The sequence below is a fragment of the Macrosteles quadrilineatus genome, unplaced genomic scaffold (assembly GCF_028750875.1).
Source record: "Macrosteles quadrilineatus isolate MER2022 unplaced genomic scaffold, UCM_ALF_1.0 Scaffold_2__2_contigs__length_208266976, whole genome shotgun sequence".
In the NCBI taxonomy this organism is placed as follows: domain Eukaryota; kingdom Metazoa; phylum Arthropoda; class Insecta; order Hemiptera; family Cicadellidae; genus Macrosteles; species Macrosteles quadrilineatus.
The window spans coordinates 166626699-166652503 of NW_026542595.1; the positions used below are offsets into that span (position 1 = coordinate 166626699).

The 25805-nt window shown below is 34.8% G+C and overlaps 1 protein-coding gene across 2 annotated transcripts in view; it reads right to left on the reverse strand.

Moving 5' to 3' along the window:
* LOC128986481 (POU domain, class 2, transcription factor 1-like) overlaps nucleotides 1-25805 on the reverse strand; it is a 90247-nt gene that overhangs the window by 7809 nt on the left and 56633 nt on the right. For both annotated transcript variants that reach the window (XM_054406878.1, XM_054406879.1), the window contains exons 7-10: nucleotides 11050-11097; nucleotides 5782-5879; nucleotides 1403-1555; nucleotides 564-785 (exon numbers count right to left, since the gene is read on the reverse strand). In XM_054406878.1, coding sequence (XP_054262853.1) covers nucleotides 564-785; nucleotides 1403-1555; nucleotides 5782-5879; nucleotides 11050-11097 — 521 coding nt within the window. The remainder of the gene's footprint in view (nucleotides 1-563; nucleotides 786-1402; nucleotides 1556-5781; nucleotides 5880-11049; nucleotides 11098-25805) is intronic.

A 25805-nucleotide genomic window follows, 5' to 3' on the forward strand; every position in this document is an offset into this window, starting at 1 on the left:
CTACTGTGTGAGGCAGTAAGTTTGTTGAAATAAAGTTTTCATGACAAGTGGAACCTGAAGAAGAGGCTAGCTTTATTTAATGAAAGAGTATTCAAGTTATACAAATGTGTTATTAATGAACTCAATGATGCACAACGGCATGCAGGTGTCAACCAAAATTAGTCCGACTACAAAATGCCCTCCATACAAAATAAAATTTCAGGTGGTTTAAGATATGACTATTTATTTTAAATTTGAATATGGCTGTTACGTTCAGGAGTGATAAAAAGCAGCTACAAGAGTTGGTTTTGTTGAATTTTAGCGATGGTTATGGAACTAGAATGCAGAACTATAGTTAAAAAAACAGATGTTATTTTATGTTAACAAATTAAAGGTAGAATATGAAAAGTGAACGATTTATTCAAACTCTTGCTGCAGTAAGTAAAGAAAATACGAAAACGTAAACACATTGAAAAGTTGACTAAGTTTACATGCGCTTAGTAAATGCAGAAACCTCTCTCTATTGCTGTTTTGTAGAACAATCTGAGTAACAATTTCAACCAATTCATCTCAACTCTTCCCACCTGGTTTTGAAGGAAGAACTGCGCCTGAGTTGGAAGCTGTCCCCCTGCGCCTGGCTGGAACATGACAAACTGCTGCAGTTGTTGCTGCAGATTGTGCTGGTGTTGCTGCAGTTGTTGCTGCAGACTCTGCAGATCCGCAGCGCCGAGGTTGGGGATTGGCAGACCTGTCAGTTGGTTCTGCAGCAGTAGTTGCTGTCCCTGCGCAGCCCCCAGGCTCATCAACTAAACAAAAATTAGTATCAGGACTTGTTATAGTAACTTAGTTGTTAAAGGGTTGATTAGTGCTTATGAATGCTTACATTTCACTTCACTAAGAGGTATTATTTTTGGAGACAGCGACATTAATGTAAAAATATAAACCTGAATATGATTGCATGTTGACTGTACTAAGGAACATTGAAAACCCGACACTGAAGTATACTTTCCCGGTATTTAAATAGAACATAGGTAAATGAGCCACTCACTGAATGTGCTGCTGCCAACATTTGATTTTTTTCGTTTTTTTGTACAGTACTATGATAGCCAGTGGGACATACCTGTACCGGTAGCTGATAAAATTTGGTATTACAGTAGAACCTCGATAACAAGACTCTCATGGGGATTATAAAATAAGACTTTTTATCAAGGTTGGCTTCTTATTGAGGTTTGCAATAACATGTGATCAGGGGTAAAATAAATTCAAGGAGATTTGAAAATTGCACTTGTTATCAAGGGCGACTTTGTTATAGAGGGTTTCCTTATTGAGGTTCCAATGTATTGCTATTGTATTGTAGCTTGTATGTTATTGTATTGTTGTGGAGTTTTTTGTTGTTGAGGTAAGTTGGCAAGCCTGAACTCACCTGGTTGAGAGACAGCTGACCGGTCTGCAGTGCTGCCAACGCGGCCTGGACGCTAGCAGCCGAGCCGTTACTGGACGTCACCTGGCTGGAGACTCCAGAACTCGGAGAACTGGAGGCTCCATTGGTCGTCTGTCTCTGCGAAGTCTCTGTAACCTACAGCAGACAAATATTTATTGTACGTTTCAGTGTTAAGCCACGAAAAACAAATACAATTTCAACCTCTCGATTGTGTGGAAATGTACTATGATCCATCATTTATCCATAATTTATTTGTACATTAAACTTGTACCTAACCAAGAACTTTTTTGGATTGTTATGGTTGTATTTTGCCAATGGATAATTTCATGATAATTTTATTTCCATGTGCCATGTTAAAATTGTAGACGTTTTTAGAAATATGAATCTAGGCTATATAGTTGATTTGAGCCAACAATAGAAAACTTTATGTATAGTTTTAAAGGTGGACCATATACGTGAGCTGCCTTCTTCAGTATCCAAAAGTCAATGGATTGTATAAAAGGTATGTACTTAGTTAAGTTGTGAATTTTTTAAAGTTACAATTTATTACAATTACAAAGTTGAATTTAACACCCTCATGCTAAAGAAACTGTGAGTACTACACAGTTATGTTCCTTACATTAATCTTAATTTGCATTAACTTTCTCATAGATTACCAGTACCGGTACCAATGAAAAGGTAGGTTCCCTAGTAGCACAAATATATATTAAATACATATGAATAAATATATTTATAATCTATTTTATATATCTCAAGTGTGTATTAATGTCAATTTTATATAATATTTAAAATATATTAAATATATAAAAAATATGTTTTTGAATCTATTAAATATTAAAAAAATATGTTCCAATAATATATTTTAGTGAATAATATTTAAATAAAAAATGTATTTAATATCTCTTCCAAACATCCCATGGGGCCTAAACATAAAAACACAAAATAATAAAGATTTAGTATGAAAAACACAATTATCAGTTGAGTAAATTGATTAAATAGTTCATAAAAACAAATTTTGAAAATACTACTGGATAAAATTTTTTCGGCCCGTGTGGGTCTCGAACCTGGGTCCTTCGACTTATGAGCCTCCTACCTTACCTCTGAGCTACTTGTGACTGTTGTTAGCATTAGTTTTCAAATGGTGAAAGAGTGGCCCTCAGTTGCAATGGTTGCAATACTTGAAATATTTTTGATACTACAGTATAATAAGATTCTGTTAATCTGTTTTGGCATCAAGTAGTTGAGTTGAATAGTGCTGTAGTGAATAGTGAGTAGTCTCCACGAATACAAATACAGTAAACTACAAAAATTAATTTAAATACTATGACAAATATTATGTAATTTATGGCATATGTAAATCAAATAATTATTTTTAGAACGTCATATACAACCTTAATTAGTTTCTTAAAAGGTCGCCAGTCACTAGCACCCTTTTCTAGCCAATCATTCGAGATTTCTATGATCACATTCATTGTCACATATTGCAATTAAAAAAGTAAAACCCATCAACACTTTTTTTCGTTTGACCCAAATGTAGCTGTCGAACATGTATACTGCCTCTTAACTATATGCTATTTTTTTCTTTACGTGTATGATAGAGTGACACCATTCAGAGTACGTATTATTATTAACTTAATTTTAATTTAACGCTTTCACAATAGCAATTATCATACAAAAAATGTATGTATAAATTGATAGACACATATAAAACAAAAAGATGCAAATTATTTATTTGCTAATTATAAAAGATTATAGGCTATATATTCTACAAATATAATATTATTTTATTAATAAAAATATCTGACGTGTTTTAAAATATATTTATAAATAATTTAAATATATAATATAGTTTCAAAAATATTTTATATATATATTTAAAATATTCTCAACACATATTTTTTTTAAATATTTAATAGGAAAAATATACATATAAAATATGTATATTATAGATTCTATACTTGTTTTATCAATATATATTATGAATGTATTTTATATATTCAAAACTTATATTTAATTTATATTTTGCATTGCTTTTTGGGAATATTTTTAAATATATATTTGAATATATCAAACTATTATTAAAGATATATTATATATATATATTATTCGAGGTTCTATCAAATACAACTTTAAATATATAAAATATTTATAAAATACATATTTGTGCTACTAGGGTTACAATTTATGGGTGGTTACTTTACGTGAGTTTATACAAATCATACAAGTTACCTTTTCAGTAACAGTAACCCTAGTTATTCTAAGCAAGAACATGTAGCCTTACTACATTAAAAGAACAATATATTTAATTCAAAGTACTTTTCTTTACAACACCAATATAAGTGGGTCATGGCCCCCACATTTAATTGTGGGCCCTGTTACCAGGATCTGGCTCGGGCCCCCCTACCAACCGGGGGGTCGGGGGGTATGGAATATGGTAGGGGGATCCGGGAAAATTTTGAAAATGTCATGTATTTTAGTGAGTTTTTAAGGCAATCTAGGTATTAAATTTGTGAATGGTAAATGGCACTTTTGCAGCCATTTTTAAGGAAGAAAAGAGTTCTTCAATGACTTTTATAAGACTTAAAATTACAGGAATTCAGCAATTAAAACTATTATATCAATACACAAAAGATCCATGCCTATTAATAATTGGTCTTTTTTTATTTCCCTGTAAAAGGGTTTGGCTATCTTACTGCTATAATTGTACTTTGTAATATGGAGTAGGAAAAAAACTTACGTAAATCGAGTTCAGCTTACACCAATGAAATAATATTTTATTCAGTGACAATTTCATCAAGAATTTTAACAATACTACATTTTTTGGGAGTGGATGCCTGAGCTGCCGAACTTGCACGAGTAGTCACGGAGAAAAACGAATGTGCACGAGTAACGCCGAGAATGACCGATGCTGTCGATGCCGATGCTATCCAATCCATGCTTTAGTACAGAACTATACCGAACGAATTGGGAAGGAAACTTATTAGGTCAAAATTATAACAATCTTTCATATTTTTTAAACTCCAAAAGTAAAGAATTTTTAAGTTTGTGTCAAATAACCTTGATTGCAATTAATTGAAATATTCCATACATAAAAGTGCAACCGGGACCAAATGTTGATAAAACGGGACAAATAAGCGTCCCGAGAGGATTTGTCGGGACGGACCAGTCCCCCTAAAACGGGACTGTCCCATTCAAAACTGGACGTCTGGCCACCTTAGCTACGGTACATAGTAGGCCTACATGTCAAATTTTCAATGATTTACAAATTTTATTTTAACTTATAACTATAAGGATTCATTCTTGAAACTATCAGTTCAATTATAAAACCAAACTTTGTTTATTATGGGAGGAGTGAGGTAGGAGTGGCTAGGCGCCTGGCGGGAGGAAGGGGTAGAGGGAGTTTGTGGGGCCGGCCACTGGGGCCCCAGCTGGCTGTTCTGCTGTTGTATAGTACATACGCACCTACGCACCTAGTATTTAAATATAAACTAGCTTAGAATCTAGAATGAACACATTTTAAATTATTAAACTTTGTTTTTTGTAAAATATATATATTAGCCTATTTTTATCTTCAATTTATGATCTGCTGTAAAGTGATCTTCAATGGGGGAAAATAAAAAAATAAAAAAATGGTAGGCCGGGGCCCTCTGAGGGCCCGGGCCCTGTGACCAGAGTTGCACCAGCCCCACCCTTGTGGGGGCCATGAAGTGGGTAAATACTCATAACTAAGCATTGATATTAGTAGAAATAATAAAAAAAAAAAATTAAAACTGAATCTCATGAAATTATTCAATTCAATTTTAATTAATACAAACGTGGGTAAAGTATATTTGTTAAATAAAAAGACAAAATGTCTCAAGAACTCCGTTTTGCAGTTACAGAGGCATAAGATGCAGGCAAGGCATAAAAATGATTTAGAAGTCGGTCCAATGCATTCCCACCCATGTTCTATCTTTTGCACTCTCCACTTGAATAAATCTCGTCCACAACCCAAACCAAATCTAATCTGCTTTTGGATACAGATTTAAGTGTTTTATCAAAGAAATTGCAGAAAAAGAAATAGTGTGGTTAAGTTTTGGCTTGATAACAAGTTAAGAAATCTTACTAAAAACTTTACTTCACAATCAATAAGAAAATTCAACAGATACTGTGAAAAATGGGTACAGTACGAGCAAACAATTGTTATTAATATCAATCCTCTATTAAACAGTCATCATGATGAATAGGTTTGGTTAAAAGTGTGTTATTTTATTAAAAATATTTTTTCAACTGAATTGAGGATCATTTTGCACATTCATTTTCTTGGATGTTGATATGCATTTTAAATTTGATCGTATAGTATAAAAAGAAAGTTTAATCACCAGATTCAGAGCGGATTCTTTTTCAGAGTCAACAGAGTCCAAAACTTCACTACTTGAGCTGTCATTGCTAGCTTCTCCTTCTCCATTGGCCAATATGTCTGGAACATAATTTATGTAAGTATTAGAAAATAAATTTCAAATGTTGAATCCTGAATTTTGAGACCAATAGATACAATGTTCTACTCTTGAAATACAATCTGACTTAACTATGATGTAATTGGAATGTATCTGGAAGGATGTAAGAAGGGAATTGAATGGAGAGTTTTTGCAATACTGAACTTCAATAAGGAAAAATGCACAATAAAACTATTTCCAATGAGGAAAAGTGAATCAACAAAGTGTTAAAGTGGGAAATTGTAATTAAAATTCTATAAGATAACAATAAAACAATCATTGACAACAAAAATTTTATTTTTTGTCTTAAACATGTTACTGCAATTCAGTGCCTATCATGAAATATTAGAATGTTTGTAACTGTTTCTTGGGGTTTTTACTTTTATTTTACAATTTGAATTGTTGATTTGTTATTTTCAACAAACAAGGATAAAGGTATGAAATGATTAATTTTACAGTAAACAGTTTAATTTTTTGTAGCAAATAGCTAACCATCAAATGTAAGTAATTTTAACACTACGTCCATGGGATTAGACTAACTTTTCCATTTTAACGTTCAAATTCATCATTCTCCACCGAACAATAACACTTTTTACCCTTTGAAACCCCCTGTATCGTTTGCCAATTATTTCCGATTTATAAATCACGTCCGTGGAATCAGAGCAAAATGGTTAATTCGTGATAAAAGACGATTATTTATCAGTAACTAGCAGCGACAGCGGCGGGACAGCTTGCGCAAATGGCGGCACCAACAATCAGAACCAATCAAAAAGAAATGATCACATGTAGTGTTATTGAAGGGGAGAGAAGGGGTTATGCACGGCACGCGGCACAGCCTAACCCTAACAATGTTAATCGCGAGGGTGATCCATCTTGTGGACAGCCTCCCCAGAGTAGCGCTACGATCTAGCGGCCAAACGTGTAACTACTGACAAACAGTTGGTTAACTCAAACAACAGGTTGCGCACTGAATCCTTTTTATTCCAAAACATCTTTTTTTTCTGTACTAAATGGTGTTCCAAGATTTGTTTACTGTATGATAGAAATGTAATGTAACGTGTTACATCGATTGCGATTGTGAAGTTTTCAAAATGTAGGGTATTGTATTTCACTCTTCAACCAACAGAATAAGATACAACATGGAACAACTGCAATAACTTTAAATACAGTAGCCAAATGAATAAGTACCATGACCATGCCTAAGTTACAGACATTTTAGTACAGAATGTGATCGGGTAGTCTTGGTTAAACAAGTTTTGTTAGTTGTTAATTGATGATAATTTTACTACTTAGATAGTCAATTATCAAAATGCACATTTTGTTGTAATTTGTTGTTCCTAAATTTTAACTCAGTAGGAAATCTACATGATTATTCTTGGACCTGACACATTACATAATACAAGTTTTGGTTGGATGATGATGAGTTGGAAAATTTATTTTGGATTCAAAGTTAAAACTTTCGGTCACATTACAGCCAACTTAAAATCAAGTTTTAAACGCAGTTCAAGACAGTTGGTTCCGGTAGAAGTTCGGCGAATGTATCTAATTCGAGGGAACATTAATGGGGGCGGTGATGGATTGGGGGGGGGGAATTAGCACCCCCATCCCTCCAAACCCGCATCCCTTCATTAGAAGCCCGTTTTAAATTGTTCCCGTGCGGGCCTAGCCATGTTTTTATAATCAACCATATTGGTTACTAGTCGTGTGAATTCGCCGCCGTTCGACAAACTGATGGGTTTTGGGAAACATCCCCTGATTGTGGTGGGAAAATATAAACCGACAACGCCCTCTAGAAAAAAACTTTAATTAACTTTAGACTTTGGGAGCGATACATTACAAATAGTAGCACATTTGACTAAGCTCAGTAAAATTGGTCTAAAACTAAATTATGGTGTTAAAATAAACAGCTTTTACTAAATTGTACTACGACACAAAAGTTTGTATTGTTCTAGATGTCATTCAAAGTTTAAACTGTTCAAGATCAATTCAAATCGTTATCAAGAAGCTTAGACGAAAAAGTTGAGGGGATGTACATTTTATTTTTCAAGTGCAGCTCAAATTACGACATCAACAATTTTATTAAGATGTGAATAAAACTGGATAAAACTATGAATATTTAGTAGATACATGCATATTTGCTCAAATAAAAGATAACGTTTATGATTGAAACTAAAATCATGTACCCCAATGTCTTATCAAAAATGTTACTGTTTTAGTCCAAACAAATAAGTAAGAACCATCGTATTCTAAAAATTCAGAAATAATATGTAGTTGCATAAACATTTCGAAAACTACTCAGTTAAAATGTTTTTAGCTAAAAAGTAATTTTTTTGGTATACAAACAAATATTTTACAAACGATTTCGTTATTTAAAGTTTTACTAAAAAAATCACCCAATACACGTCCATGTCTAAAGCATTTCACAAATGACTGAGGTGGGTGTAAACTAACATCAACGCTCACAAAATAATATTTTTAATTCAATCTTTTTTCAAAACACAAAAACCAAACCGCGCTCGCAGCGGTGTCCAAAAGAACGTCGAGCTCATCGCAAGGGGTGAGTCGGGGGTCTCAATAGACTGTTTATTTCTTAAAAAGCTTATTTAACCACCCTTGTAGGGTAGGACCCTCAGGTTTATAATCTGCTAGTGTCAATCATATCCAATCATGGCCCGGGCGCGGGAGGGGTTAAAAACTAATAGCGGGTCAGAGGGTGTTTTCACGCATGTAGGAGCAGGCAAATTGAACTTTTTGGGAGGGAGAGGGGTAAGGGGATCTGCATGAACCATCCATCTTGTCTCGACTTGTACATCGTCGATCGGCCACTTTAAAGTTAGAACACATCGCTTCTGTCTGAATGTTAGCCTTAGAGAATACTTCCGATTTGTTCTTGTCGTGTTTCGTTGGAAATACTTATTGCGAGCGATGTAAAAACGTTGTGTTTTCTGACAACTAAATTATATGCAGTCTTTTTGGACACTACTTCAACGTTAAGAAATCTTTTTTAATTTTTATCTGCCTTGCCTGTACGTTATTCTTCGAGAATAAGTCTGATTTATTCATGGCGTTTAAGTGAAAAAAATTAAACTAGCTTAACTAGTAGGCTAACAGGTTCCGAGAAAGCTTTCCGGGAAAGCATTTTGTTATAGCCTATCTGAATTTTAATATTATATCCTAAGGAGAGCTCGAATAAAACATAATGTTAGTGGTAATTAAAAGATTAGTGGTATAATTATATGATAATTATGAAAGTTGTAAGTTAATGAAAATTAGTCTTGTGGTTCAATGAAGTTTTGCATTAAAATACTATTTTAGTTTTCTTTACTAATACTTTCGATATTCACCAAGACCAAACTGACACACAATTTGCTTTGTAAACCCTTTATACACCATAAAACATAAATGCTTTTTGTGATGTTTATACCCCATAAACATCATGTTTACTTTCAAAACCAAATCCGTATATAATATTTCCAGCCTATACACCACATAACTTATGATAAAACCACAAATATCCATGTATTCATTTGAATAGAAGTTCAGCATTCATTGTTTCAGAGTAACATGAAATGTACTTATTTAAACGAGCTGAATAAAGAACGGCTTAAAATTCAACATAGTCATATTTAAAGTGTGTCGATTTCCTTTCCAAGCTGTATAAAGGGGCCGCGTATGATCAGAGAGTCAACCAAGGAATACAAATGTGTGACTGCATGTGGCGCTAGCGGTCAGAGGCGGTAGACTGAGGAACTAATCATTCAACAATGCATTGGCTCGGAGGTGCACCGATATTGTCTGCAAAATGTATTATTGTGTATGGAGGGTTACAAAATAAAAAAATATGTACAAAGGATTTTAAAGCTATTTAAATTACGAAAAATTATAATGAGTTTTAATATATTTGTATATTCTAGCATCGAATTATGGAAACACAGGCACTTCGGTCCTGAGAAAGGTGTTTTTATGGTTGAAAACTGGACCTATAAATAGCTATCCTTGATCGTAAGACTTCTAGTAATGGGTCTTAATAAAATAACTATATAGGTCATCTCGCCCCCATTATAAACGCACCCTGTATATATTCAGCCGAAAACTAATGTATCCCGGTTTAGTATTGTAAACATAGATCATTCTTTATACCCCACAGTCAAAATAAAAATCTGATTTTTCAATTACATAAAATCAACAAAAGCTAAACCCTCTGTCATGCCAAGATCCTAATAAATAAATTTATAAAATGTGTTTGGTTGGAAAAAAAAAATAAATGGACAGTAGTCATACAAACTAGCAAATAAATTACGGCAATGAATTTGTATAGGTAACTTTGTGTTGTGTGACTTTCGCTTGACCAAACGTTCCGCCTGCGAGCTGCAGCCCAAGGTCCTCATGTACGATTGCAAGATCAAGATGGCAGCTGCACTCCGCAGATCGACCCTATATACGCACGTCACGTAACGGCAAATGTTATATTCCTTTAATTGTACAGTCGTTTCCAGGAATAGATTAAAATAAATTAAATGCGTGTGTGAGCGGCGCGCATTAGCAAGTCTGATGCATTGATGGATTGAGACCGGCACGCACAAAGGCTGCCGAAATTACGTCCGTCTGTCCGTCTGTTTGGATTGGCATTTCAAAACAGTGCCGCTCCACGCCCGCCGCCGTCCGATCAAAGCGCGGTGGTTTCCGATATTTTCGAAATGTGGGGTAGAAGGGAAATGGGTCGATAGTTGAGGAAGGTGGATAGGTGTCCTTTCCAACGATTGCCATATTGTTTGATGAATGAAAGGTCCATCAAAATTGACAACCATGAAACTATTTCAATTTTATATTATTACAGTTTTAACCATAATTGGGCTGTACAATACAGCGTACAATTAAAGCGCAGTGGTTTCCGATATTTTCGAAATGTGGGGTAGAAGGGAAATGGGTCGATAGTTGACCTCGGTAGATATGTGTTCTTCCCAATTCGTAATATGCTTTTTACTTTTGATTGCTGATATTTTCTGAAGAATCAACAGCCATCTCAATAAAAAATTATTTCCCTGTATACCGACCGTCATTTCAATATCATTCCTGAACGCTCTATAGCGGAAGAGTGAGTAAAATTGAGTAAATTGTACTTATACGATTGACTTGTGGTGTACTCGTACTCACCTGTCTGTAGGGGTGGCGGGCTTGGATTCTTGTCTGGACGGTCACCACCTGTAAACAAACAAATCATGAGACACGGTTTTATAACCGTCGACTTCCGGTTCCGGTCCGGGGCACGCGACAGACCAGACTGTACTTCGCGGTTGTCGGGTACAGTCTACACCGGTCATTGTAGACCTCATATCAAGAGGAGTGTGATAAAGCAATTTATGGTTAATTAATTCGTTAATTTATCGCGCGGAACAAATTTTAAAGCCCTGAGATGTTGAGATATAGGTGTGATGCGTGGCGTTTGTACAGTATGAGCTATGTATTTAACTTTTATCACTTATCAGATACTTTTACAATCAAGTTCAACGGTCGGCTACAGTAGAGTTACATGTTGTGCAATTACAAATATTCAAAAAGAGCTGACATCTTATAAAGAATGATAAATAACAACAAAATAGTTGGGAACTCAAGTTAAACACACCCTAAACATGAACAAATATTGATTATGAACTATGAAAGATTACCTTGTTAACAGTTTAACCATTGCATAGCACGTTAAACTACAAAAAACGTCAATCCAAAAGCAAGATGTGGTTTTGATAAGAAGATTGAAAACACCAACAAATCAAACTATAACAAATCCCAACATCAATATTCCTTTTTAAATTGCAATTTTGAAAGTTGTTTACTCTTTCACCCTAAAAAGTTCAAATTCAAATATCACATAACAAATCCCAAAGAATCGCCCGAAATATACTTTCAAAATAGACCCTAATACGCACAGATCTAACCATGCAATTTGACAACGTTTATCTTCGACTTGTCATTTTATACGTTCTTTCGTAAGGGAACGGAGGAAAATCTGGTCTTGTTACTATCAATAGTTTGTTACCGATTACATAAATCAATATCCCAATGACAAATAGCATATAAGCACAGACTATAGACCATTGAGTCTTTAATCGATAACACTGAGGATCGAACTAACAGCCTTATAATTAGCTTTAGATTTGAAGGTGAACACTATAATTACTCAGCTACCAAGACAATTAAGATATCAGCTACACAGCAACCTCGCATTAGCTAGTAAACAAATCATACAACAAATCTCAATCCCTCTAACCCTTTTGGCACCTCAAAAGGGCGCGAGCTGCCCTAATTGCTACTTGGGGGACCCAGCAATACCTTGCATTATTTTGAGCTAAGCTTGGTCGTGTGGCCCAGGGCGTGCAGGTGCCGCCTAGGCGCGTGGCAGGCGTCAGGTGGCAGCGCCCAGGTGGGGTAGGTTACCATAATAAAGGGTAGCAATGGCTTTTGAATATGTCAATGGCCAATTGAGAAGGGTAAAGGGGTACGAGTACTTGGTAATTGTGGTTGATTTGTAAAGACTTGAATACAAGGGGAACCTCCTTCTTGACTTGCGACCAAGGGGTAGTGGTGTATTTTTTTAATCGAGAAATCCAGGGTTGTATTGGATTGAATTAATTTTTAAATGTTTTTTGAAGGATTGAGGGCTTCGATTAGACTGCATGACAACGACACTGGATGCGTATTTTGATGCGAATATAATTAATTGAAGGATGATTATCTGTTACTGACAAAGATCATCTAGTTGTTTAGCCAAGACAATTTTTTAAGCCAATAAAACAGCTGGGTCCTGTTTTGAACAATAAAAAGCTAATACAAGTTTTCTTTTCAGGTATAAGCCGGAGACCTTTTGGTTGTTAGATGAACACTTAACTCTTGATGCCCAGTATCTGGCATGAAATGCCAATATGAATAACACATTTGTTGAATAATTACTTCAGGATCGAAACGGTGTAAATATGATCCATAACTCCATTGACGTCAGTGGACCGTTTTCACACAGGGGTCAGCTGTTAGTTACCCATGCGCCATGACGTCACTAATCCATTGTTAAAGGGCTTCCATCACGTTGAATAATTCATTTCATAATCCTCTTACAGAAGGTTTCACAGTACAGAAAGTGCATTCGCTGATCGTTTAGCATTTCCAGCAATTTCAGTAGCTTTTGGATGGTTCAAAACTAAACCCAGCTGATCATGGATAGATTAATTAAATACACAGCTGATCTTAGTAACAAAGTTACAAAGACTATTGACGTCATTACAAATTCATCCTACATTCACATTCATATTCAGTAAAATACTTAAACAAAATACGTCGCTGTCTAGGTGATAAATTAAGTGGTTGATACTTAATTGCGCTTAACTAATCCTTCATTCGATTGCATCGCGTTGGAAATCCCCACAAACGATTGACATTTTCCTCACCTATGCAGATCTAGGCACTCCTTTACGCAGCAATTAGTAGAAACCTAGAAATGAAACTCTGGTTGCAATTTGTTGCAGCCACGTTTAATTAATTCAATCAATAGCCTAATTAGAGCCGTGTACCGGTTAAAAGGTAATTTACTATCTCTTTCAGTTCCGAGATTGCAATACCTAGACCTGTCCCATTGAATTCTCCGTTCCAGTTACTTTATGTACGAGGCAAACCTTTGAAAAATCCATGATTAGTCATAGAGAAACTTTGGAAAGTGTATGATGTTTCCATGAAATAGTAAAGGTTGAGAAGTAAGCCAAATATGAAGGTACGATTTAAACTTTAAAACGAGTTACGTAATTCGTTTTACATAAAAAATATAGTATTATTTTTGTGTGTCTTTTTAAACAGTAATACGATGACCAAACCTTAGATAACTAAAAAACACTAAATATGACTATTGTGTAGGAACCAGAGTCCTTGGAGCATAGACGTTCTAACTCATAAAACAATTAACAAAATACAAAGAACATTTCTAATCCCACAGTATACTAGATATTTAAATTAGAATAACTTTGGTATCTGAACAAATGTTTTGAGATGGTAAATAACTCTTCAGCGGCTGTTTAAAGATAACGAAATTAACATTGCTCTTAATTGTGGACTTATTATTTCATGGACTCCCTTGGAAATCAATTCAAAACAACAAAGACAATTTATAATCTCATAGTAACCTAGATATTTAAATTATAATCGCATAAGTAATTAAACAAAATATATTTTAGCATGATAATTATCTCTTCAGTAGCTGTTTGAATTTATCCAAGATGGCCGCTAGCCTCCAAGGACTCTTAAGTTTTTTTAATTTACTTGTGGTGAGAGGTACACGAACATTTAACTAACTACATATGTCATATGGACGAAGTAGAAATATTACTGAGTTGTTTACAAGTTGATGATTGGATTTTTTAAATTTGTTGTTAATACTGCATGTTTTTTTGTTCTCGTATTAAAAAACTGTATTTGAGGTATGCTCTAATAAAATACAGATTGTAGAACATCTAACTACAATTTAATTTAAATTGCTCGACAATCTTTTACTCTATTTTAAGACAGCATGTGATGGCAGCGACTGATACGTTTAATTTTTAAATGCACTTTCAGCCTATGTAAATGTAAACTGAGGGTGGAAGGTCCGAGTGACCACCGAGCCCCCCCCCCCCCCCCCAAGGCTGGGGACCGGACCTTATGCAAGTTTGATAATCTCATCTCTCTCTGCATACATCTCCATAGCGACATCAATATTGAGGGGGACCGTTGTCCAGCTGGTCTCCAGTTTAATTTGTATGCCAAGACGTGCCCCCCCCCGCCTCCTGTACCCCCCATAGACGTGTCAACAGCTCCTATGCGGCCGTACGTGCATGGATGCCGCGGGGGTCGGCCTGTTTACTTATTAAGGGGTAAAAAGAAGGGGGTCATTTTTATAAACGGACAGCTTTAAATGTTTGAATGAGTAGTTTGGTTGAGATAAAGGATCATTTTTATTGAATTTATTTGATTTAATTTTGCTTGAACACGAGGAGATAAATGTAGTCTTATCTTAGAACTGTATTTTTCAATAATTTTTCGATTATATTTTGGGACAATACTACTTTAATGAAATTGATTTGCAATTGACGCTGTGAAGATAAGGTAATTTGTTGAGTAATTAGTCGACTAAAATGAAGAGATATTTAATTCCGGCTAAGTTAAATTAGTCTTTAGGAGATCTAATTTTTATACCTATCAACCTACATAGAAAACAAATATATTTTGTGTCCCAGTACTAAGTTTCTTATGGTTTTATATGGGTGTGTGCTAGAAACATTCTAGGTAAAATTGTTTGATAAAATTTGTAATCCTAAAAACTATACGGTGTTTTAGAACGATATTTTGTCAAATAAAACCTAAATTTATCGGTGTTAACCTAGTCAAATGTCGTCTAAATTGTAAAAAATCTTTCGTAGGTATTAAATAATTTAACGTTTAACAGACTGTTCTTCGTAAGAATTAATTTAACAGTAAATTTTTACAACCAAAAAAATCTGTTAAGGAAAAATCCTAATTTACCTTTATCTGTTTACCAATATTTATCCTTTTTTCAAATCAATACTATTGTTGTATCTACTTATCGGCAACAACTACATTTTCAGATCGCCGTGTCGCAAGAGATGGTTGCTAAGATACCGGACGATTAAGGACGGAGCACTCCGTGTATGGCGCTGGAGACATGTTATGATCATTTGTCTTGGTCACCCCAATATGGCAACTGGGGAGAGAAAATTCCATGTAGAAAGGCAGGTGACACCCCTGTCGTGGGAGGGATAAAAAATACAACCCGCAGTGCTTAACAGATAATACCCAAGGGACGGTTACTTTGGCTTAAGCATTTTGTTTTGTTGGTTCAGAGGCAGTTTTGAATGGAAGTATCGCAAACACATTCCCCTCAAATGTTTGGGGATGTATCGGGAATCGTACCCGTATCCTTTGTACCGAAGTCCGTGATTTCAACCCTTAGGCTCAATTTTGCATTTAGCTATTTTTAACTTATTTTATAGTGTTTAATACTGTAGGTATCCATCAAACATAGTACGTTGTAGATTTAACTGAAGTTCAAAGGTTTGAATAAAACTAGTTTGACGCAATAAAATAAACTATTACTTATCCTCTACAATGGTAATATGGCAAGATTCTAATAGTTTAAACTACCCTTTTGGGTATACCGATTTTATGCTTAATGGTTTGTATAAAACTATTAATTTTACACTTGAATGAATTAGCATAACACTAATGGCTCAAAAATAAGGTTTATGATTCATATTTTTGTAATTAGTGCCTTATAACTTTTAGTAAATTGTACATTTGGCACAAAATCGTAAAATTTGGAATCGAAATGCTTCAATGAGAGTTACTGAGATGTCATAGGACAATTTAATACTGTAGTAGAAATTTAGTTCACCATAACATCGTTATATTGCTTTTTCGCCGCGCTCCCGCTTCGATGCAAAATTCTGTTAAAACCTCAAACCTACTAATTTATTTATATGAATTATTCATTACTCACAAAAAAGTCCAAATAGCAAGATAAGAAATATACAGGGACGGGTGGTTTGGTTCCACATATTGAGGCAAACTTGGTAAACTGGAAGGGAAGTCACGCAATAAGCATGTTACAAACCGCAAAACACAATCGCCATAAATAATCAGTACGATTGTAGCTAAAGGTTAGGCCATCATGCAAACTGACAGGCACATACAGTATTCATCAGCCAATATGTCAACACGACAACTATGATGGAATATTGACTGAGGGGAATTAAAATATTAATAATCAATCGGATTGTGGATTATGTGAGAAATTAATCGATGATATTGCAGTTAAGTTGCTACCCGTGTATCGCGACGGGAGTAAGGATACAGAAGAGAAACTTCATTTGGTATACTGTAGCAAATATTGATTATTTTTTTAAAAAATCTACTGAATCATTTTTATGAGATATGTGGGCTGCACTTTCGTTTACGTCCTACACTCATTCGAATGAATATATCGATCGATATATCGATTACTTCATTCGATATATCAAGTTAGGTTAACCTAACCTATCTAGCCGAAAAAATAATCGGTATATCGAATAATCTGTGTATCGATATTTTTCATTCAAATGAGTGTAGAACGTAAACGAAAGTGCAGCCATCTTAAGCAGAGTGCGTTGAATGTGTTCATGAATGAAAAATGGACGTGAAATGAATTTTTCTTTTACAAAACTTCACGATTAAACGATCGTTCAAAGATCAAATCTTAAAATATCCGATTTCGTAAAATTCCACCTGAACCTACATTGCTCATGGAAAGTTCAACATTAACACCGCAAAAAAAACTGCACCATTAAATATAATTACTGTTATTTAAAAGCGAATATGCAATTCATGCAACTGGGAAGTTCCCCGGAGCGAAGGTTATCGAACAACAAAACAATAAAAACACAATTATATCATCCGAGAGGTGTGTTTAAATATTCATCAGCGCATTGCGTGCAAGCGATATGATATGCATTGTTATGCACTTGCATATGTTTTAGTGCACTTCCGCTAGGGAACTTCACAACGGAACATTCTCCGAGAATTACGGGACCAGAAACTTGACGATTGTGGTTTGATATTAATTGTGTTAGGGTAAATGTGTTTACATTAGTTTATTAGAGCTGGTATACATGTATGGTAGACATTACGGTACATTAACAAATCGAGAAAATTGAATAATGTGTCTTATAAATTCCATAGATATAGGAATGTGTAGTTCAATAAGATTGCTATACGTGTACATGACGTTCAAAAATTGTAAACTTAATAACTTCAAAGGTTTTGATTTACTAAAGTTATATTGCAGTAAAAACTGAGTAGTAATATGTAAAAAATAGACAATTTTATAAACTCTGCGTGATATCAATACATGAAACTGAAAAACTAAGCAATACCTGAGCTTTGACGCATAATGACAATATTTTAAAATATAAACATTAAAAGTATCGTCCTCTATACCATAAGTCTTATGGTATGCTCTAAAATTTTATTCAAGAGAGATTTGCATTAACGTTTAAGATGTTCAAAAGTGTCAGTGTTCAACTATATACTGTAACGGGTCTTTAATAAAATGTAAAGATACTTCACACATATGTGCGTACGAGTTCTTAAATCATTTACTAACTTTTTATCATTAAGGAAGTAAATAAAAACGAGAAATGTTTAAATATATCATTTGATCACTCCACTAAGACAGAGAATACTTTGTGTACGTATTTCAAGTTTTGACGCAACAAAAGTTAGTTGATTATGAAGCAAATTGACAACCCCCCCGATTGCAGGTGAACTTTATAACCACCAAACTACATCATAAAATAAATTTATATATATATATAATATTTATTATATAAATAAATAATCAGTATAAACAAACAATCTAGCTTTCTCCGTTAGTTTATGGTGGTGGACACTCCACCCACCCCTCTACAAGGATGTAAATGGTGTGTGTATATTTTATCCGGGACGGACCGGGATATCACAATGATCCCTAAATTCCCACAGGACCCATAGTGTCCCTCCGTCGACCCTTACTTGATATAGTATACAGATCTGCTGCGTAAATATGTGTCACTGAAACTCTGGTCCGAAACAAGGTTCTCGTCTCTAATATATTAACTATAGTTTGTTTAGTGTTGGATGATTGATCTGTAGTTAGTGCTAAGAGGTAAACCTGATAGGTTTACGGAGAATACTATGTTCTTTTAGTAATGGGAGAAAATGAAATGCTTTTTTGTTTTGGTGAAAAGAGAATCATAGTTCTCCTACAGTTCAAAAAGTATAGTAAAAGCCATGCTAAGGTGTTTGATGCCTTTTTTTACCAAACAATGTATAGGATGGGCCATTGGATGCGAGAAAAATATAAAAGAAATGTAAATAAATGTTTCGGTGAAATTACGGAACATATTCAACAACGAAAGATTTACACTATCGAAGTTTAAATATACGTAGATGTTAAATACCTACTTTATTAGAAACTTTATTTGGTTTTCATTTACAAGGCATGTAGGGTTTTTATCACAGTTTTCCCGTTCTTTACTTTTACATATTTTTTCTTTTAGTATTTAAAACATTTAGAAATCATTCTATACTACAAATTTAACACATTCAAACAGCGCAAGTAGACCAATAATGTATCACTATCGGAGATGGAACGAAGGGATGCAAAACAGATGGATTGTATTAAGGCGGCTCAGCGGTGTCCCTCAGGGGTCGTTTTTGGGACCGACACTCTTCATCCCTTATGGGAGAGACTGACCACCCTACATGAGGATGTACCCAAAATAGCTTCTTTATAAGCCCATCACGTGGGTCTTGAAGTAGTAAAACAAAGGGCGTAAAACGGACTACAATGGTGTTATTTAACTGTAAAAGTGGTAGGAATATTCTAAATATGAAAAACAAGGGTAAATGTGTAAATGTGTAATGCTAAGCAGTTATTCCATGTTCATAAAAGTTGTTCTCCGTGTAAATTAAGTTAGTTAATAGCTATAGTTTTTATCCTCACAATTTAATATTTAACCATACAATTTCAATACATTAGGTTAGGTTTACACCACGCTGACACTAACTTTTTTGATAGCTTATTACGAACTTAAGGTGACCAAGGAAGAAAATGATCAAGGACAGCTGTGCACGATTTCTAACAATCAAAAGCTACGGACTTTAGCTATCGGACCAGAGACATCAGTAGTTGACAAATCACTATAATATACAAAAAGACAAATTACCATACAAACGAACAAATGTCAATCGTGTTGGCGAACTACAAAACAAAAACGAGAAACAAGATTCCGTTTATCGCCTTCGCATACGAAGAAAGAGAAGTCCATAACAGGTGTCCTAATTTACAAGTTAAATAGCGGTTTTTGCGTGATGTATCAATATTTAAGACCCTGGGCAAGACCACTTCCGGTGTAGTATATGCATAATGCGGGGGGCAGGGGGGGAAGGACCCCCACGAGTGCATTGTTGTATTCCAGGAACCGTACAATGTAAATGTGACTACGTATGCAGATGCTGTGCTTTGTTTCCGCCTATAAACAACAGTGACAAGGTACTTGTTTATGGGAGGTGAGCTCCAGAGATGTCTTCGTGGTGGTGTGATGAAATGATCAGAAACAGAATTGTCGGGTCGGGACGATAAAGAGAGAGGTTGCCAAATGAAGAAAACACTGTAGCATATGCAGAACTTTTGTAGAAAATACTTACTTTCACGTGGAACGCTTTAATTTATTAAGAGGTGCACAAAGGATGGGTTTCCAATTCTTCAATGTATTGTGATAAAGTAATCAAAAACATTATTCTGTAATGGAGAGATTTACAAAATAAAAAGTTTTACTGGTAAAAATCATTATTATTACTTTTACTTTAAGGCCAGCAACGCAATCTATGTGAGTTTTAACACAAATGGACACAAGAATGTAGTGTACAATGAAATGATTCTTACGATATAATGAACATAAAAGTTATACAAATAATCACAAGGATATCCCGTATATTTTCAAGGGGCGAAAAAGTAAGAAAGTCAACAAAATTGAAAATCAATCAATTAAAAGTGTGCTTGACAATCTACGGCAAAATAAAGCAATAAATTCAACACCTAACTCAATCTTCAAAGATTTCCCAACAATCCCCAATCAAAAAGTTGAGAAGCGATAGAATTTAATAAACGTTCGACGTCACGTAATTACCGAAGGAAAAGTTACGGTTTGTATCAAATGAGTGTCAAAAATAGCGATAACAAATGTCCTGGAGAACTGCACAAGTTCGATCACATGATGAAATAACAACCAATTACATGGCTAACTGGAGTCCAACTTAATCCTATTGGTGCCCGTTAATTCTAGTGATTGTTATTAAATCGGCCCCTCTGCGAAGGAACGCTTTCTTTGGAGACAAACACCCCCCACCACCCACTTATTAATTAAGAAGTTAGCCCCTAGAGGGGATGAAATATTATCTTTTAATAACAGGACACCTGGGCTGGACAAGGCATTTCTGCTATTGATGGTGGAAATCGTTAACGACCAGATTGTTGTCGTTTATCTAATTGTTGAGTTTGCTGATCCAAACAAAATGTTACGAAAAGGTTTGGGTTATTATCGTTATTGTACAGGTGTCCATTGACCGTTGGATACTAAATTTGACATCGACATAGATCAGCTCAAACAAAATCTCAAAATAATATATTTCAATGAGTCACTCAGTTTTATTTTCGCTTTAAGTTTTTGTTGATGAGACATCAAAGGTAGGTCTACAAGTTGGTATAAACGTCGGCAGAAACATGTAATCTACATCAGCCTCTGTCACAGTCCAACTACGTTCGTTTTTATTCTAAAAGTAGCTTCACGTTTAACAAAGGGGTGGAATGTCTAGTTATATAGTGTACACACTATCACGTTCACTACCACACAACTTATGGAGTATGAAAAATAGTGGAATTTAAATTTTGAATGAAAAATAGCCGAATTAAAATTTTGAATAACATAACAATTCAACAAGCAATAATATATCGCCTGAATTTCAAAGAATACATCATATTAAATACATTGTTTGTTATTTATTTCTTATAAACTGATTCGAAATGATATGGACATAGATTACGAACAGGAGAGCTCTTAGGTTGTTTTCAATAAAAAATAAAACTAAAATAGTGAAATTAAATTTATAGTTTTCATCTCGTCTAGAACAACGTACTTTATATTATATTTTATTATATGCCTATATTATTTTATGTATGTACTTATTTTTAAAACATTGTTACACATGCAGTGGTACCAACTCACGTGGACAGCAGCACACCACCTCGCAGGGTTGCCAATCGTCTACTGACGAGAACCGGAAGCAGACTGCATAAATTACCTCCATCGGTCACTTCTCGCGTTCCGGTCTTGTTTACATTTGGGGTTGAAATAAAAACAGACGTATTTTTCCGGAAGAATACGGTTCCGGGATTGAATGGAAATTGAGTGTTTAAGAATCAAGATCAACAGTGTTTGAGACTTATTTAAGAGGGGATGAAATTCACTGCCCACATAGTTTTGAATAATTATAATAACTACCGTATTAGAATATGCATAAAGTGAACTGAAATGTGACGAGAACTTTGCGGCATTTTGGTGGTTTGATTAAAAAGTGGCCCAATCGTAGCAAAACGTAATGCATCAGAGGTAGAAAAATTATGTCAACTACATTTAATTTTTAAGAACAATCTTAAGAAATACAACAACAATAACTTCATCATAGGTTGTAAAAATTAACAAACTTGACAAAATCGTTAGCAGGAATCATTACATAAACTAGTTAAACACAGCCTGAACTTAGGATCATGATCTGTTCCTTACAATAGCCAGATCAACTTAAGATTCATCGAACCTGATATGATCATCGTATAATCAGCATGTGATGAGCGCATCATATTTAAACTTGTTTAAAATAGTTACATTGTTGCATTCAACTCAAGATGTTGTCTCTATGCAACATACAACGTGACTAACACAAGCCATTTCTCTCTACACGTAAACAATATTATGTTTACAGTTTCGTTTCCAAAGGGTATCAAAATTTCATTAAAAGCGAATCACGACCAAACAAGTTGCCCAATAAAGGCGTAATTAAAGAGAACAATGTGCAGAGAGAGAATAATGGTAATTTGTGAAGGGGAGGGAGTCTGCGCGTCTGCGCCGCTCTCCTATCGATTATTAACGTTTCCACTTCTATATCTCTCGCTTTATTTTTAATGAATCGTGGCAATAATTACTCTCCTTGCTATTTCCCCTGTTTTCCACCCTCTCGTAGGACTAGGGGAGGGGGAGGGTCAATAAGATACGAAAATGATAGATTGGATTCTCAGCTTCGCCCGCCTAGCTTGTTTTGTAGCTAATTTATTAGTTCCACTCGTGTGTTTGCCATTTGAAGCCAAATTGCTATGTTATTTTTATTTCTGAGTGGGATTTACTTCGTAAGGTGTCTCCAAAAGTAAGTTTTACAAGTTTGTAAAAGAGTGGGTTAGAGATACATTTATACAAGGGGAATATACACTAATTAAGAGGGAAAGTTATACAAATACAGTAAAATATTACTGTTAACGTAGTAGTTATTTTAAGCCATAGTGAATCGATTATTTCCAAACTTTTCTCAAATTTCTGAATTTTAAAGACACTGTTTTGAGCTTTTAGCTAATAAAAAGCAAACTATCTGAAAACGGTGATTTAAAAATTAATGCTGACAGAGAATTATTTAAGTTCCCAGTAGCACAGATTAAGGACTCCTTGCCAGTAGTAAACTATGATAGGTGTGTACCATACAAAAGTGATAACGGTAAAATTATAAGAATTAATTACTTTAACAAACATCCTATATATTCAGGAAAAGAGGTCGAAATATAAACTAAAATTGACAAAACATTGAAAATTAAGCGTTACACATCACCCAAGATGTATCTTGAGTATGGCCAACGCCTAGACAAAATAAGTAGCCAAGCAAAGTGCATACATAAAACACAGCTAATACAGAACAGTTTATGGTTGTGTCGGAAGATTGAAAGAAAGTTGAAACGTCTCAGTCAAATGAGATGTGAGATAGCGTTAGTCATAACGCGGGTTATGTGCCGTTAAAGGAGATTTAATTGTTTAAATAGAGAAAGTAGGTCACTGAGGGTGTAAAAAATGAAATGGAGCAATTTGGTTTTGGAGTGTGTTACGTCTGGGCTAATGGCTCCGTTATAAAAATATTCCAGATTGAAACTGTGGAAGCTTTAAACAAGCGATGGAAAAGCTGAGTAAAGAATTAGTGAGTTTATGGGTGTTATTGAATGTGTATTGTTTAGATTCTTGATTTATGTGTTTGGCCAGAATGCAGGGAACAGTGAATTCGTCCAGCCCTAAGTAAGCGTTGAGTACGAGTAAATTTCACTAAACGCCAGACTACTATCAGTATAAACTTTTGTTTTTATAAATTCACTTAATAATATTTAGCGTGATTAATTGTGGAATCCTGAATAGAACGAAAAGGTCCTGAATTCAGACGAGTAAAGGCTAAAAGAATCTGATAATTTACTATCAAAAATCTAAAATTAAACAATTTGCATCAGCTGATCCACGAATGGGATGTTTACTTCAGTATTGAACATTCACGCTATAACAAGACAATCTGAATTCATCAGCAACTATCTTTATCAGTAGCTAACTTAATCACAATAATTGCAGTTTAGTGATACAATAGTAAAAACATTTCCAAGCTACGGCTAACTGCTGGGAATACTCCTTGCCACTGTAGCTTCCCATTGAAGTTCTATATCGATCCTTCATTTTAAATCCCTTTGAATGACGTCATACCAGATAACAGTGAGCCAATAGAAATGTAATTGAAGGGGGATTGTGGTGTGCTAGAACCAACAACAGCGCCAGGACATGCCCGGCTCGCGCCAAAGGGTGAAAATGATTGGGACAAGAGCGCGCGTCAGGGATGAAACTGATGTAGGGGTTGCTGTTGAAAATCTGCTGCATTGAACATCTTAGAACTGCAATAGTTGTAGCTTTCAACTACTTGAAATTGTATTTTGTACATTCAAAACGAATGCAATTTGTAAACCCTCTTGTACTCTCACCCAACTAGCACAAACACAAAAATACGTGTATATACAATTAATGTAATGAAGTTCAAAAACCTTATCTAGAAAAATATGATTGTTAAAATCCTCGTGATGTAGGACGGTAAATAATAACACTTACATAACACAACGATTTAAAAAATGTCAAAATGAAATGAAAACTAAAAGTTGTAAATACGAATATGAAACCTACTAATACAAATTTAGTTTGAATTATATTTGTAACAGGAATTTGTAAGTTCTAAATTATGAGTGTTAGCATCATCATAAGGCTTCAAAAGATAGTTTCCCAATATTGAAATTTGAAAAATTGGAAAAAAATTGAACAATTCCTCCTAATTTAAGGAACCTGTATTTGTGTTTCATATTTAGAAAACCTACAGATTCGCGGCAATATTAGATAGCAAAAAGCCTCAAACAAATTTCAACCTGCGACCATTGAAGACTTATCTTTTCATATAACAAATTTACACTTTAGTATAAAATATATAGTTTTCTTCATACGATAATTCACTGTGCCAAATATTGTGGACCACTTACATGTGTGCGTCTGTGTGCGTGTGTGGTGCTCGTTCTGTCTCGTTCACCCAGCTCCACAGCCACATTAAGCTAACAGGCCTATTAACATCCAGCAGGACGAGTACGCAAGCTCATACCCCATTGTCTTACTGTTTCCGGCCTCCTTAACAGCATTTGCCAACAAGCGTTCTGCCCGAGTATGTAGACATTTCTCTGGTCCATTGATCTCCGTCGATGCTTGTGGTAAACGCTGGTTACTGCGAGGGAAAATGAAGTCCATTCTTAGATGCTTTTGTAAGAGGTTGTCCCATGAATCTCGAGACTGCTCTTATATAGGTTCCATTTATTCCTTATTCGTCCAAGAATATGGTTCAAGTTGATATGTCCTTAAAGCTTGAAAGAACTCATATTTTTTAGATCGACGTGATACAATCCCAGACTACATTTCGGTAGCTTATTCGCTGACAGTTAAAATATAAACAGTTTATTGTTACGTAGTCTATGATAATACTGAATTAAATTCAAAGATTACTAAACACATTCGGTCCACTTAAAATAATACCTAACAATAAAGTATGCTTTATATCCACCTTAACGTTGAGAGATTCGACGTCCAAGAATATTAAAAGACGATATCGAAGCAAAAAGGGCGCAAAGGAGGTGAGAGCTTAAATAAAAGATGACCCGAGAACCGATCTCAAGACGAAGCTTCTACGATGCAAAACTGTGTTTA